Source organism: Phalaenopsis equestris, unplaced genomic scaffold, assembly GCF_001263595.1.
Source record: "Phalaenopsis equestris unplaced genomic scaffold, ASM126359v1 Scaffold000036, whole genome shotgun sequence".
Lineage (NCBI taxonomy): Eukaryota > Viridiplantae > Streptophyta > Magnoliopsida > Asparagales > Orchidaceae > Phalaenopsis > Phalaenopsis equestris.
In genome coordinates this window covers 1,614,702-1,632,418 of record NW_018164478.1, presented here as the reverse complement: position 1 = coordinate 1,632,418, position 17,717 = coordinate 1,614,702, and the positions used below count along the sequence as shown (strand labels likewise).

At 33.4% G+C, this 17,717-nt stretch overlaps 1 protein-coding gene across 2 annotated transcripts; it reads left to right on the top strand.

Annotated features, from left to right (window-relative positions):
- The first annotated feature begins 1,327 nt into the window (after positions 1-1,327).
- Positions 1,328-15,148, top strand: LOC110018983 (estradiol 17-beta-dehydrogenase 8-like). 2 transcript variants are annotated; one of them, XM_020716497.1, is made up of 4 exons: positions 1,328-1,525; positions 1,690-1,889; positions 6,903-7,132; positions 14,739-15,148. In XM_020716497.1, exons 2-4 carry the CDS (start codon positions 1,727-1,729, stop codon positions 15,015-15,017), a joined length of 672 nt encoding a protein of 223 aa, XP_020572156.1. In that variant the 5' UTR covers positions 1,328-1,525; positions 1,690-1,726; the 3' UTR covers positions 15,018-15,148. The 2 variants fall into 2 exon arrangements, with proteins under 2 accessions (XP_020572156.1, XP_020572154.1); XM_020716495.1 differs by having other exon boundaries at positions 1,328-1,559.
- Positions 15,149-17,717: the final 2,569 nt, after the last annotated feature.

The window sequence follows — 17,717 nt, the reverse complement described above, 5'->3', positions numbered from 1 at the left end:
AATATTTCTAATCAATCACAGGAGATGGGGCCAGATATAAACTTGATGGCCTGATCAAAATAGTTAAAAAGCTAGGCAAAAAACTTTTAAGTGAGATATACTCAACTTTTATGTGCTAGGTCAGATCCAAGTGGTTAGAACATCAAGCTAGCTAAATGATTATGATTGAGTACGAAAAAAAAGAGTCGCATCTTCGTATTTTGCCACACGAGGCTTCTTTATAGAGCATTATTAGAATGAAGCCATCACCTTATTTTTAAATCTTCATTATCTCTTTTGCAATCTCTTTCCTCCACAATCTCATGTTTTTGCATGATAATGACTTTTCAATTTGGGGTAAATATGAGATGATCCCGAAGAGGAAGAAAGAGAAATTATGGAAGGCGAAGTCACATCTCGCTATTACGAATAATGATATTTGAGGAGGTTTAACTTAAAAGATGAGAACATCGTGCTCAGTGTGATTAAGCAAACTATGGAGAAAGCAACGACAGAGATTGTGAAGGGCATGATAGCAAAACTTGGAACAAAAAAGGCAACAATGTATGCTACAATGAGAAACATAGTGGAGGAAGTGGCATTGAAGCTCACAATGAAAGCTGCAAAGGATGAATAGGCGAAGTCAACTAATAAAAAGTATAACAAGATATGAATCTTTATAATAGCAAGACTTTCTTAGCTTTAGCAGGATGCTCTGTATGGTTCAACGATCTAGCCGTGTCAAAGGGACTATAGTTACTTATTAGATATAACGTGATTTCTAAGGTGATGGTTTATAAATGGAAGCATATTTTCGGGGCGTTAGCATATTGCTGTTTTTTCTTTTTAAAATTTAAATAATATAATAATGACCTTATTTTATCTCCATTATTTATTCTTTGTATCATATTTATCTATTATAATAAGGTTTACGTTGAATGGATTGTCCTAACCGAACAAATGAGTCAACTCGAATCAAGTTAGGCCTACTATATATTTAATATAATTGTATATGTAACACTAATTATTCTGTAGGATAAATATTTACATCATTTTTAAATATTAAATTTTTATATTTTAAAGTGTAAAGATTAAATTGTCAAATATTTGATAAAAAAAAATGAAAATTTTTATTTGAGTTTTTATAATTATTCCATGATTAAAAAAATGAAAACAAAACAGCATGAACTATATAAATAACAAATATTTAATTATTACGCATGCACATGCCCCCTTTACCCTCCATAAAAGTACGGGACATTTAATTATATGAACTCTTTGTTCGATTACTTCCCTACCTAACCCCAAAATCTCCAGTATGGACTTCGCTTCTCTCATTTCTTATAAATACGACTCAGACAACATCACAATCGACAAAGGCAACCTGCAGCTGCTCGTACCTGTGAGGTCGGAGTGCTTCTACAGGCATTCCCTTCTCTTTCTGGTTAGATTGAATCTCGGCTCTGCAAATCCCTTAATTTGTCTGCGATGGAGAATCTGACGAAGAGGGTTTTGCTGACCTCCAATGGAGACGTCGTTTCGAAGGGTATTGCTTCTCATCTTGCCAAGCGCGGCTGCAGGTTCACTATATGCGCCTCTAACTGTTTGATTTGGTCTTTGTTCCCGTTCTTAAAATTTTGATCTTGCTAATTGGATTCTCTAGTTCTAGATTTTCCCTCTTAACCTGTATTATTTTGATGCAATCTTTAGGTTAGTTCTATTGGGTTATGAGAAAGACCTCCTATTGATGGCTGGGGACATCAAGAGATCTTTGAAGGGAATGTATCCGATTGAAGTTATTGGACTGAATATGGAAGATGAAAGGGAAGCGGCTTTTGACGAGGCTGTGGATAAGGCATGGAAGCTGCTTGGGGGGTTAGATGCTTTTGTTAACTGCCATTGCTTTGAAGGTAAAACGTGCTTAGAACCTATTTTTATTTATGGTATGTTTTACGTGTTCCACATTTGGAGAGATTTTTCTATGATGTTGGCTCAGGAAAAGTTCTTGCACCAATGTTTGGTATTTTGATTAGTATTGAACAAAATATAAATATTAGTTTTTTTCATTAGAGTAATTAATACTAACTTTGACACTGATTAATACCAATCACCAGCGCTCGAGTTTTTCTTGAATTAAGCTCATAAAAAAATTCTATCTACACTGAAATTTGTTGCTGTTATTATTGTTATGGTTTTTCTACATAGATAGCCCGTGAAATATCAATAGTTACACATCTCACACTCAAAATTTTGAATTTAATAATATAAAACATAACTTTCTTTTGATATAGCAGAACATTCCATCAAGTTAGTGTTAGAAGACAACGAGATGGTGAGTCTCTACACATTGTTATTCTAATCAATCTAAATATTTGATGAGGATATGGGAAAACCAAACATGATGTGTCGAAAGGAAAATGAAAAACTTCCTTAAGCTTTCCGTCGATGTTATTCATGATGACCATCTGGGCATCCTCCTACATATCCTCATGTCCCTCCACTTGCTAAAACTCACCCCAAGCATCAATACATCCTTTTAATATACATTAGCCAACGCCATACCTACAACATACCAATTAGTAAGATCAAAACTTTCGATTGTTCTTTGCCCTCCACAACTCTATCCTCTTTTATCAAGTTTTTTTATCACAACATCCGAAAGAACCCAATGCTTCTAGGTCGATACCTTGACAACCCATTAAAAGGTTCTAATTCCCTTGAATCAACGTCCAAGATCTCAACGGAGCTCATGCAGGTGCCACTAGAGGGGAACATTGTGTAAATAGTTGAAGATTTATTTGGTTAGTGAGAGGTTCTACAACCAACGATCCTCTTAAGAACTCATGACATGAACTAGTCTTATAACCAATCTTAGATCTCTTGCTTCTGCTATAAAAAGAAATGGCACATAAAGAGAAATTATTTTTATCATGAAGAAAAGTTGAAAAGCAACAGAGGACAACATAAGAGAATAAGCTTGTCAATGCAAGTGTTATAATAATTTCTGTAAGTATGATATTAAATTTGTTTTTATGATCAATATTTAAAATTGCGCAGTTGGATACTAAGACATTTTTCATTCATAATGTTCTGCATAAGTCTCAAGGCATTTTGAAGTATAGGCTTTGAATAAAAAAAGATTCAATAAGTTAATAAATATTATATAAACCATAAAGTGTGTAAAAATATAACTTATTAATCTTCTAACTTATTAACTCATTAAAAAGTAATATAATAATATTCTAACTAAATAAAAAGTAATAAATTGCATAGAATTAGAAGTAACACATCAATATCCTAACATTAATCTATAAAATAAGATGCGTTATGGAAGCAATTAATTATCAAAGTAAGCTAACATATTAAAATAAAATACTAAAACATCAAAACAGAACAATCAAAATAAATTTAATATTAATTAATGTTTTTCTCTCACTTATGCTATTGCATACTTAAACAAGAATATAACAAGTCTTCTGAATTTAAAATTTAAAATTTAAAAGTCCTTATTACTTTCATCATCCAATTGCTTTCATTAGAAAAATCACCATAATGATTTGCTTATGCCGCATTTTATCCTTTGTCATATCTATGTTCTCCCATCACTCAGTATATTTAATCTTAGTTATCTTCTATTTTTTAATGAATAGTCATCAATAAAAATATTAATTATAATATAATTATGTTGATAGATTTTTTTTAAATTGTATTTCTTTGTGAGAGGTGTGATGGTTAATTAGTGAGGTATATTGTTATTAGTTTAGTTTTGCTTAAAAAAAATTGTGGATAGCCTCAAAAGTTTGAGGTGATTTTTGAGGCATGGGAGGCTTCAGCTTAGGTGAGGCATATGCCTCAAATTTTTATAAAAAGTGTTGAGGCGTGCCTCATATTGCATAATTTTTAATAAGGTTTGTGATTGAGGAAAACATATGTGGAGAGTAATGGATTTTGTAGTTAGTTTGTTTCAATCAAATGCATTCTAATTTAAATATTTTTTCTTAGATGAGCCAAATTTTGGTGCCTTTTTTTTACATAAGTAATGAAAATGTGTACAATACTTACCACTATCAAGCTGAGGATAATTGGTGGTGCGCTATATCCTTGGTCAAGTGTTGGGTATATATTAGGGGTCCGTTTGAGATAGCTTTCTTGTTGCTTTGCTTTTTAGTCCTCTACCATAATTATGTTTGGGGAACTACTTTTTTGTTGCTTTCTAAAAATTTTTTTGTGGTAGAACGCTCTTTTTTTCAACTTGATCTGTTAAAGTGTGGTGGCTGTTAGAAAGCTGTAGTATTATTTCTTAAAATTAAAATAAATTTATAATAATCACCGCAGTTTTTTGAACAATTTTTTCTGCAGCAGTTTTACAAATGCTTATTCAAACAATTGCGGTTGCCCCAGACGGACCCTGACTTGAAATAAGAATAAAACATTAAAATGGTTTTGATTCTCTATGTATTGTATAGTGTAATATCATGTGGTGATGTGTTGAATTCACTAATTTTGATGGTAGCTTGTAGAGGCAAGAATAATACCATGTATGATATCAAGCAAAAAGAAATATGAGTTATGAAATATTTTATTAACAATTTTTATAAAACGATACAAAATGAAGTTTCTCTCAAGTAGGTGCTTCTAAATGATAGTGGATATTGTAAGGTAGACAAAAATTTAAAATAAAGTAGCAATATGAAAATGAGGTAAAACTTATTGTAGATGGATTTAAGAGATTTGTAATGATGGAATAAGATATTATAAAGCTGTGCTCGAATGTGTCACATTGGTCGGAAACAAAGTGAAGAGTCTCAGTGTGTCGGATTTGTGTGCTTAATTTGCCCCAAGTAAAGATATTATAAAGCCATAGTTAATCTTTACAGTGAAAGAAGTGTTTTCTGAAGAAGAGTTTTGACACAATTAGTAAATAAATATATCTACTCTTAAGTGGGAGATTATTAGTTGTGGAGTCAAAATTTTCTTTGTCATTTTAGATAAAATTTTATTTTATATTCAACTTTGGCGGCTATCAAATATAAGTTTCAATTACATTTGAGCTTTGAAGATTGGCGGTTCTCATAATTAGGATTCATTCAGACTCACTACCTCATGTTCCCATATAGAAGGAGAATAAACTTATAATCATTTGACATCCATAATAAGAGGTAACAAAGAGACGAGAGGAGAGTAAGTTAAAGAGAGAGGAGAGAGCGGGCCTAGAAAAATAAAGAAATGAGTTTTTTTAATTAATTTTATGAGTAGGTATTTAGCTATTTCAATAAGGAATAAATATTGGTGTTTTCAGTTCTAACAGAAGAAAAACTATTTATTTAGCTAGTAGCTCTTGTTTGAACTTTTGTAATAATAAATGAACAGACTAACTATATTAAAACAAAATTTTATTTTTTTACATCTAACTCTTATCTTTGTGACAGGTGAATGCTTTGTTCCAACTTTGTCCTTATTTTTAAATTTATACAGAGTGTAATTTATTCACTTTTGAATCTTGATTAATTATTTGATTTCCGTGTGGTTGTAGATGTTAGTGGATCTTAATAAATCACGTGAACATGGATCTTATATTTGTAACTCTATTCCTTTTTTTTCTTTATTTAATTTTTGTTTGAAAGTTTTCCATCTCTTTCACAATGCCTTTCAAAACATACTTTTTATTGTTCAAGTGGATGCTTTTAAAGAACAAATGGGTATTTTAACTCGGGCAAAAATTCAAAAATATTCATTGAAAAACTAACTAAGATAGGAGAACAAAGATCGCAAACTTAAGACAATTTTATGCAGTTCAATGAGATCCGTCCATGTCCACAATTACCCAAAAATCAAATAATGTACTAACCCCTTGAAGTCATATTTGGAGATACCATACCTCATATAAAATTTGAGATTAGTATAGAGATATCAAATTGTTTAGCTGAGAGAGAATACAATCGTCTATTATGAAAATGAGGGTTCAATGTGAAAGATTTGCTATTGCTGTTATAGTTAGTCTCTTCTCTCTAATACAAAATAAAATTGTAAATAGAACACTTCTTCCTTTTTGAAGAGCTTTTCTCTTTGTTGCTTTTTATTGTGAATGCAATTCAATCATTGATTTTTTTCTTCCTTTATAAAATAAAATGAGTGTTAAGCATGAATGAATGTTTACTTGGCATCAATCTTGAAAATTAAAACCAAATTGTATCCTATATGGTTGAGGGAATTTGGACTAAACAGAAACAGAAGATTTGTTGGTTGCCTCATTTATCTTGCATTAGCCTGACCAAGCTTTTTTTTCTATTTGGTTCTTCTGATTAGTAGATTTATGCATAAGCCTTGCAAATATCACTCTGTTTCAGCTATGCAAGTCCTGTGCTTTTTCAAAGGTAACTGGGAGAAGGGTTTCTCTTCACATCCACTAGTAATCTTCAACTTCAGGTTTTTCATTATTTTGTTTGGGAGCTTTTCCAAACATTAAATTGCCGAACGGGCTCTATTGCATTATGTTGGTTCACTCCAAATCTTGGAGAATGAAGGAACAACCAACTATTTCTTTTCATCTTTAAAAGCTGCATATCAAGCCAAGGTCACCGCAAATTATAAAATTATTTGGTTAAGCAGCAGCTCCATGACTAGGTGTGCAACTAACCAGCAGCCCTTTATTGTGACACTCATGTAGTATTTGAAGGGAAGTGTCAAACCATGTCTATAAGCAAAAAAAATCATGAAAATAGTCATTAACCCTTCAAATTTATATAATTAATTTATATACACATCGATAATGAATGGTTGATTACTATGCCTTCTTCAGTTCTCTGTTCTTCATCTTCTTATTTTCATCCATTGGATTTCTACTTTTCATGATTTTTATAAAATATTCTTAAGGAAAACAACTCAAGTATTTGTTTGTCTTTTCCTCTATTGACCTGAGGCAGGCAAAGTTCAAGATCTTCTTCTTGTCAGTGAAGCTGAATACAAGAAGGTAGTGAAAGTGAATCTCATGGCACCATGGTTTTTGCTACAAGCTGTTGCTAAAAGAATGAGGGATGCTAACTTTGGGGGATCTGTTGTTTTCATGACCTCAGTTTTAGGTGCAGAAAGAGGTTTGTATCCAGGAGCTGCGGCTCTTGGTGCATGTATGGGTGGTGTGCAACAATTGGTTAGGGTAAGCAAAATATCTTCCATGATTTTCTTTTAGTTTCAATACTTTTTCTTACGTCATATGTGATATGTGACATGGAATAGCAGTTTTCTTGCCATCTAAATATTTGATGAAATATAAGCTATCATGGACGATGTTATAGCGTTTGTAATTTCTTCCATGGTGTACACTGTTACTTTTTTGGGTAAAACCATAAAAGCCAGTTCAAACTAGGGTAATTCTTAAGCCACGGTGTAAGATTTTGCAGATCCATCTATCTCTATCTTTTTTTTTCCCTGATTTGGAGCTAGTGTTTCAGTGATCCCTTTTTAAGCTGCTCATTTATCTTTTTATTCCTCCATCTGATTCAATAGGTTTACCGTATTGATGATAAAACCAATAAATTGTATTTTCTGTTCTTTACTGTTTCCACCCTTTTTAACCTTAGGCTGCTATTTGAAATTCTTTTCCCGACTGTTAAGGTGTAAGGAGCAGTGCTGCAGAGATAGATGTTTCGCTCAATTCCGTGGGGGCTCACAAATGTTAGGTTATTTTTACTTGATAATTTGTTATGATGGCACAAAATTCAGGTGTGATGGTCGTTGGTGGCTAATCCCCAGCCACCGGTGCAACATTTTATTAAATTTTTTACTTTAAGTTGTTAGCATTGCATGAAGATCCAATATACACACACAAAAGAAAGCGAAAGGAGTCACTAAGATTTTCACGTGGCAAAACCTTAGAAAGGGAAAAAATCACGGGGCCTACCCTGGTCAAAGTAATTCACTATATAATTGTAAATACGTAAGGGCACTCTTCTCCTGAATTATAGAAGATGAAATTACAAAACTGGTAATCACAGATGTATAATAGTAGCTTAGTTATAATAACAATAGTTGGGCTACAACCAATGTAGCTATTTTATAGAGATAGCAATAGTTGGCCACAATTACATAGGTGATGAGTATAATAGTAGTAATTTACCACAAAGGCTATAGTTGGAGGCTGCAATAACAATTATTTGCCACACAAGCCATAGGTTGAAACTGTAACAATAGTAATTGGCCATAAAAATCATTGTTGGTTGGTACAAAGGCAATAGTTGGTTATAAAGACTATAGTCGGTGGCTGCAATAGTAGTAGTTGACCACAAAAACCGTAGTTGGAAACTATAATAGTATTAGTTGGCCACAAAAATCGTAGTTGATTGCTATAAAGGCAGTAGTTAGTCGTAAAAGCTGTAGTCAATAACTATAATAGCGGCAGTTGCTCATAGAGGTCGTAGTTGGAAACTGTAGCACTAGTAGTTAACTACAAAAGCCATAGTTGATTACTATAAAGGCAGTAGTTGACATGTAGTCGGTGGCTACAATAGCGGCAGTTAGTCACAGAGACCGTAGTTGAAAACTGTAACAGTAGTAGTTGGTCATAAATGTCATAAGCTGACTATAACAGTTGCAAGCAGTAGTTGCCAATAGTTGGTGGTCGTAAGCCTCTTGTGGTGACGACGGGCTTTGGTCGATGGTAGCCAACTGCTACGAAGGCTGGTGGTCGATGGTGGCTGGGGATTACGGAGGCCGGTGGCTACTCACCAAGTCTTCTCTATAAAACAAACTCTAGAATTTCACTTATTCTTCTTTTCTTCTTCTGCCTGACATAGGTGTCTATTTGTAGTCTTTTGGGGAGAGACATTTTGGCTCTTTGACGCATAACTTTCCTAATCAACTGATCGAATGGTTCATGTAGATCCCACTTGATCATAGGTGATTTTTTAAGGATTTGGGCACCTTGATGACCTCAGAATTGAGCGATCTTAGGCTCATTGGATCTATCTCATCGAGACACCGATTTGACTATAATAATGTCATACTTAGAGTTCATTTGATCATTCAATTGACGATATACTTCAATGGTTTGATTTGGGCTTGATTGGACCTAGATTGAGCCTACTTTAACATCATTGGGCTTGTCTTGTCAAGATGATTCATTTGGATTGAATTTGAATTTGAAAGATCTCATATCAAAAATGCATTGAAATTAGTGCTCGATAAAATTTGTTGGTGGCACGTCAAAGTGAATATAAGGAACTTGCAGAATCGATGACAGCCTTTGATGGAGCATTTGGAAAGAAGTTATCATAGAAATGATCATAGATATGAACATTTGGAGATTTTCATAAGGTTATGGGAGTTTAATGGTGAATAGTCTAAGAATAATGAGGTGCATAAAACTTGTGACGCGCCTAAGAATGGGGATAGTAGCTCTTAGGTCTTGTAGAAGGATAAGGTAAATGTTGTGTTTGTTTAAAGTAGTATATGGAAGAAGAAAATTTCATGCAACAATAGACAAGGGCTATAATTTGCTTTAAACTACTTGGTTAGGAATTGAGGTGAACAAGCTCTCAGGTATGGTTGAGGTATATAGGTTTGGGTTGTAGTTGACCAGTAAGGGATTGAGTTAGGTGAGGTTCTCTTCGGGTGGCCTTAGGTTGGGTTGGGTTCATGGAGGGAGGGGTTTGGTTGTTCAAGGGGATTTTTTTGACCGTTGGAATTCTGAGATGGGATGTAAAACAAGATGAATGTAACTGTTCTGGTTTAGGCTTTTATTTATGTAGAGCAGCGAGAACAGTAAAGGTTACGTTGAGTGTGGAGATAATTAAATTTTATTTGGTCATGATTTGATCGCTGACATTTAAATTTTATTTTATCATCATTTGACTGCATGCCATCTATTCAAAAGAAGTTTAACAATCTAGTGATCCAACATTGGCTCTGGTAGCTTACATTAGCAAAATTTGGGAGAAGGCTGACTTTTGTTAACCAGGCATAACTTAGCCTTCGTCATTTTGAGAGAGAGATTGTTGAGAATGAAAATGATCCAAAAATCATTGCATTTGGACTCGAGATTTTGGACAAGAAATCAGATATATATGTTCAAGATGCTAAATAATTGATAACCAAAGACAGAGTTTAAGAGAAAAATCTGAGGAGATCAGTTAACTCATCATATTTGAATTTTGACATGATGTCAAGAAACCATCATAAAGGAAAAAGTGAGTAGAAAAATTCTCTTATTCCTTAATCTTCAAATTATAACTCCTCTGATTATGTAGATAGTAAACTCTAGGGAAAACATAATTCCTACAATTACAACTTATCAAAGATACAACAAACACATAAGGAAAGAACTACAAACATAATAATAGAGAAATGAATGAGGATAAATCTAAATAGGAAACCTAGAATTTCACACTCCCCCGTAAGCTGGTTATAGATATGTAGAGACCCATCTTCGTGTTCCAATCTATGAAGTTGCCTAGAGGTAGAAATTTTGTGAAGACATCGACAAGCTGAAGATGAGTCAGAATGTTGATTAAATGAATAATGCATCCATTGAACTTCTTAGAGATAAAATGTCTATCAATCTTAATGTGCATGGTCCCATCATGATGTACAAAATTCTTTGCAATATTGATGGCGACTTTGCTGTCACAGCATCTTTATGGGATCAACTGTAGAGTATCCCAACTGATTTAGTACTCTTTGAATTGATATTCCTTCACAAATTCCCAAAGAAAGTGCCTAATACTCAAATTTTGCACCGCTTCTAGAGACCAATGCTTGCTCTCGCTTTTCCATGTGACAAGATTTCCTCAGACATAGGAGCAACATCCATATGTGGATCTTCTAACCGTGAGTTTTCCTGCTCAGCTAACATCATTGTACACCTCTACACCCCTGTTATCAGATTTCTTAAATAATAATCTTTTTTAAGAGATCTTCTTAAGAAATCTTAATATTTTGCACACCGTCTCTAAATGTTCTTCATTTGAACTATTCATGTATCGACTCACTGTGCCGACAGAGTAGGTGATATCAGGTCTCATGTGTGACAGACATTTGGTATCTACTTTTTTCCATTGAGGTCTTTTCTTCCTCTAATTGTAATTTTTTTGTTGAAATTCATAGGACTTCTAGTAGTTTTGCATCCTAGCATTTTTATTTCTTTTAATAAGTGTAGGATGTACTTACTTTGGGAAATCATAATACACATTCTGAACTTCCATGCCGAGAAATTATCTCATCACTCCTAGATTCGTAATTTCAAATTTATTAACAAGAGTCTCCTTAATCTTTTCAATCTTTTTTTCATCATCATCTGTTAAAATTATATCAACATAGACAATGAATATCACTTTCTTACTTCCATGTGTATGCTTTAAAAATAGTATATAATCTGCTTGGCTTCGGATATAATCATTAGATTTCATAGTCTTGGCAAACTTATTAAACGAAGACATTGGCGATTGTTTGAGGCAATAAGGTGACTTTTTTAGCTTACAAACTTGATATTTATTTGAGTTATCTTCAAATTCTGAGGGAATTTTCATATACACTTCTTCCATGTCTCCAATCAAAAACGTATCTTGATATTAATTTGATGCAATTCCTACTCTTTATTCATTGCCAATAAGAGAAGAACTCTTACAATATTTAATTTGGTCATTGGAGCAAATGTCTAATGATAGTTTATCCCATAAAACTGAATGAAACCTTTGGCTACCAATCTAGCCTTGAATCTCTCAATTGCTCTCATTCGTTCTTTACTTAACATTGAACACCCATTTTCATCCAATTGGTCTTTTATTTGGAGGAATTTTTGTAAGGGTTGACGTGCCATTTAACTTGAGTGCTTGGATCTCTTCCTCAACAACCTTCCTCAGCAATTGTGAATTTTTCGGAGCCCACAGATTTCTTCATCAAGCCAGTCAAAACAATTAAATTCATGACCTATAATTTACTTTGTTGGGAAAATTCACGATCACTCCCCAAGAACAACTCTGCATTTTTTTTATTTTTGACTTCTTGAGAGAGCCTTGGAGGGCCGAATATTCAGAAGGCGGATTGGATTGTTGATAGGACACTACCCAGAGATTTCTCCCTCATTTGCAAGGAATTTTTCATCTGAGGTTCGATGTTTTCCATAAGCGCAAGCCTTTATGGTTAATTACTCCTCTCGATAACGGGAGAACACTTTCAATTAAGGCTAATCATTAACATTTGAAAATTGAGCATATAATAGCTTCAAACACACGATTTAAATTGCAGAATTTATCACTTGAAGCTTAAAACGGATGGTGGAGAAATAAAGATAAAACCCGTCAAGATTTCATGGTTCTGTCATCTCGGGTCATGGTCCCCGATCACTTAGTCAAGGGAGGTAGTTGACCCAATCTGACAGAATGATTCTTGTCAGCAACATGGGTTGCGTCGTATAAAAGATCCTTATAGATCTGGGTGGATATTTGTCTAAAGGGACAAATTTAGGTCGAACTTAACTAAGATATGGTTTTGTGTCAATCAATTTTACTCTTTTAATTCACAACTTTAATGGTAAACAACCGTTAGAAAATATATGGGCTGCGGTCGCGATCATAATATAATTGTGTCATTTCGGGGGCAAGCGCCCAGTCAGAGGGCTCTGGTCATAACCGTTGTTTTGTGGTGTCATTTGGCGGCAGAACCACACGGACATAGGTCTCGAGCCACATCCTTACTTATATGCAATCACTTTGATTGTGAATATAGAGATACTTTTAATATGATATTAGCTCTTTGTGAGCTAAAGTCGGTTAGAAATTTATCACCTTCGACAAACTGTTGTGGGGGTGTATGGATTTTGATTTTAGTTTTTAGTGATTGAATTTTATCTTTAGTTTTAGTTGATTATTTTGAAAATTTAGATTTAAAAGATTGACTCATGTTGAAATGTTCATATCAACACGGTTATTATCAAGATATTGAATATTTAAAGATTTTATATTTGAAGTGAGAGCATTTAATTTTATCAACTTAAGCTTTTCAAAGCACAAGTCATTTCGACTCCTGTTTTTATAGGTAGAAGGATCAAATTAGGTGATTTGGACTTACTAACTCTTATTTTAGAATTTGAACATTTATTAGGATTTACTGGACTCCTTAACTCCAGTCTTTATGAGGAGGAGGATCGAACTAGTGGGATGAGACTTACAACTTGTTCTTTGGACAAGGCGACCCGATTAGCCCACACATTATTCTCAAATCTCGTATTTAAACATTTAATATTTTGGTTGGAGCACATGCGGGTATTAATTTTATATATATATTTGAATAGCTTAGAATTTTCAAGATATTTCATCGGACTCATGGAGTCCCCATGAAGCTTATGCTTTGAAAACTTTTAATATCATTTGAAATATATACTCTTATTTGGATTTTATTTTATTGTATTACATGCAATGTTGTTTCTTCAGACTTTAAGAGGGACGGCTGTCTGTTCGCTAAGAAGAATATTACGAATCCGGTGGTGGGACTTTCAATTCAATCTTATCTCCTCAATTTGGGGCATTTTAATTTCAATTTAAGCTTAGCTTTGTGAATTTTGGTTCTTTGATTTTAAATTAGCTAAGCCCTAAATGTATTAAGTTATGTTTGAAAACAAAAATATTTAATACTTGAGTCCATTCAAATAATTCAAACATAAGCGTTTAGATTTTAAATGAAATCCAAATTTTTTGACTAATTATAAGCCCTTAAGTCTTAATTTTGAAAGCACAAATTTGGGTTAATTTTGCCATCGAGACTTAAATCTAAAAGTTATCATTGACTTTTATTTTAAACTTTAAAAATTAAAGTTTGAAAAACCAAAAAATTGATAAAAAATCCTAAGAGCCAAAAATTTAAAGGTCCAAATTTTAAAATATTTTAAACCCTAGAGACCTTAAATCTCAAAAGCATGTGGCTTTAAATACTTTTAAAATCTTAAGAATCTACATTTCAAAAACTCTAAACTCTCAAATTCTTAAAATTTCAAATGATTCGCATTTTATTTTTATTTTATAATCCAAAAGATTCCTAAATTTTCTTATTTACAAATCCAAATCACTCAAAAATTTGGCAACTTGCCGATGTTAACCACCGTTTGGGGGCACGGGAGAATGCCGACCTTCATTCTCTGTTGTCAACTTTCTCAAAAGAATCCCTGACCAGTGTCATAAGACTATGACACAATGCAGTCATGAGGAGGCACAAGGGGTCGCGACAAAATCAAAATTTTCATCTTGCAGTCTCAAAAGACGCAAGGGGGAACAAAAATAACATTTAACCTGCATTCTTAAAGATGCGACGGGCTTCCAGTGCACATGCAAAAAGGGTTAGATTGCAAACAAAGAGCCTCCCTATTTTAAAAAATAATTCTCCAGACGAGTTCGCGTTTTTCCCCGTCTAATAGGTACTTTGCTCTCCTCGAATGGAGGTTTTCGAAAATTTCTCAAATGCCCCAATATTGTATCTGGAGGGAAGCGTCAAAACATTTCATTTTAAAAGAGGTCTCCAAACGAGTTCACACTTTTTTCCTCCTAACAGCTACTTTGCTCTCCTCGAATAAAGGTTTCAAAAAACATTTCCCATTGCCATCAGGGGCATTAATTAATCGTTTGTTTTGTTTGTTTGCTATATAAGTAAATCCCCTATTAATAATAATAATAATAAAGGAGCATTTATACTAGCTGAATCAAACTAAGAGCTCAATTCCAATGCATTGTTTTTTTTATTTTCATAGCTACATGATACTATAAAACCATTTCATGCAGACGGCAGCAATGGAGCTTGGCAAGCACAGCATACGGGTTAACGGCATAACCCGTGGCCTTCACCTGGACGATAACTACCCAGTTTCAGTAGGTAAGGAAAAAGCACAGAAGCTGACTGCAGAAATTATGCCGCTAAAGAGATGGCTCGATCCTGAGAAAGATCTGGCTTCCACTGTGCTCTATCTGATCGCAGATGACTCTCGCTACATGACCGGCACGAACATCTTCGTTGATGGCGCTCAGTCAATCGTCAGGCCTCGCATGAAATCGTTTCTCTGAGACCGATTTAGATTTCTGTATGCTTTCTTGTTCCTTATTTTGTTTGCCATTGTCTTTCGTGAAGTAAATGATTGATGTTGAGTGTTATCTTTAATGCTTTCTTTTATATAAAATGAGATGATGTTTTCTCATTTCTGTGAGAAGCAGGTACTTTGTGTGCGTCTACATAAGTGGGAATATAAAAAATGTATGAAAGATTTACATACGTACCACACAATTCCTAATGTTTACAAGCGCGCGCACACACACATATACATACATATATACATGCATATATATATATATATATATATATATGAAATTGTGTATTTTATTTCAAAAGTTAAAATATTGATATTTCTCTCATGCGATATAAACGATTTGGATGGTAGAAAAAACAAAATTTAGATGTTAGACTATGTAAATACATGGGAATCGGGTCGTATGAACGGTTTTGAAAACCGGACCGGATTGGTTCGACTGTGAACTAGTGGTCAGCCTGGTTCGAACCATGAAACTTATTTCTGCCCATGAGCCACCCAGAACTGGTCAAACCGCCTGTAGACCGAGGAACCAGTTCGACATTTCAAAGTTTTAATTTCGCTGTTCATGATTAAAATTTCTAGCAAATTCTTGGCTTGCCAATTGTTGCTGCTTTGCCTTCTCACGTTCGAGGGAGATGCACTGGGGCGGTTCGCCGCCATTCAAGCTGCTCGCCGTCTTTCACTGTCGTGATATCAATAGTTGCTGTCCATTTTCACAGCATTGACCGCAAGTTTTCATTTTTCTCCGGTTTCTAAGCCCTAAGTCAACGACTCCTTCGTAGCTTCTGTAAGAATGTGTTTTCATGTTATGTTATGATGCATGAAACTGAAATAGAGCTTATGGATCTCATGCTATGTTTTCACTTGAGTTTATTGACCGTAAGTTTTTATTTATAATCATGTTTTCATATTAGTTTGGCTAAAAAAAGGGCCAATGTGGAAAGAGATAATGCGTCATGCATTAAAACAATTTGCTATTACTCTTATTAGAGCGTCTATGAGCATAAGCATGATTTGCAGGCATTTATCATAAGCAGGTATTACACAGACTCAGAAGTTGTATAAAACTTAAAAAAAAAAAGATGCTACTTCTATCATTTTAGACTCCGGGCTGTAATGATTGTTTTATAATATCAAAGTTTGCAGGGCCCTTCATAATATTAGTTTTTTTTCATTTATATAATTATATTTTTATCATATATTGATATAATATTATGATATTATCAGTATGTATTGTCTAATATTCTTTTACATAATTATAGGTTACTTCGTAAAACTAAAGAAAGCTACACCAGCTCCCCGGGTGTTGGTGTCAAATAAGCAAGAATTTCCACATTACGGGAGAATGCGGGTAAAAAAAGTTAGTCTATAAACTAATGAAATTAATATTATGATAACAAATGTGGGTAAAAAAGTTAGTCCATAAACTAATGGAATTAATATTATGATAGAATCTTGGAATATATGTACTCTAAATGGTAAACTAATGAAATTAGTTGGTATTATGATTCATAGAAATATTAATGTCTTATGTATTCAAGAAACTAAATGGGTTGGAGATAGAATTATAGCCCTTAAGCTTATCAATGATATTAAGATTTTTAATATTATAAGTGTTTATGCTCCTCAAACAGGTTAGGATATAGGGTCTAAAGATAAATTCTGGAATGACTTAGAAGACTTAATACAAATGATACCTCTTGAAGAAAAAAATTTTATTGGAGAAGATTTAAATGGACATGTCGGTAGAATTGTAGAAGATTTTATAAATATTCATGGTGGCTACGATTTTGAAGTCTAATGAAGAAGATAGAGCTATTTTAGAGTTTGTTTTAGTGTATGATTTTGTTATTACTAATATTTTATTAAACAAAAAGGATGAGTATCTTATTGCTTATAAGAATGGATCTAATAAAACACAAATGATTATTTTCTTATGAGAAGAAATGATCGTCGAGATTGTAAATATTGTAAGGTCATTCCAAGTGAGGATTTAAGTACCCAACATCGTTTATTAGTTCTAGATTTTAAGATGAAGAGTTGTAAAATAAAAAATACTAGAACTTATCATTGTAGAATTAGATGAGGGAACTTAAAAGATACAAAAAAAAATTCTTTACTAATATTTTTTACATAATTATATGTTACTTCGTACTATTGACTTTGATGAACAACTGTCACTTGGGTATTTATATGATGGTATGTACAGTGTAAGAAAGACAATAAAGAATATGTTTAGGAATAGAAAAAAGATATTACAAACCATATACTAGTATCATCAAAAGTAAATGGGATAATTGATATACTTACACAAAAAATATATGGTATTTTTAAACACATTTTTTATCTATTTTTGAGATAATGCACTTTAATGGAAGGTATTTTGTGTTTTTATTGCAGATACAAGTAAAATTGGAAAAAATGCTTAAAGGAGTGAAAAATGATCAAATTTGGAGCAAAAAGGTGAAAAATTGCGCAAAAGAGTTTTGGCGCCTAAGTGCCAGATCCGGCGCTTAAGCGCCAGTTAAACAAAGAAGGTCGCGCCGAAGCAATATTTTGAATGTTGTGAGGTATTTTTGTTGGCGGTTTTCTTCATTTGGCCGAATTTTGAAGAAGTATTTGAGGCACATATTGGCTAAAGAGGGTGGTTATGACCACTAGAAACGAAAATGAAACG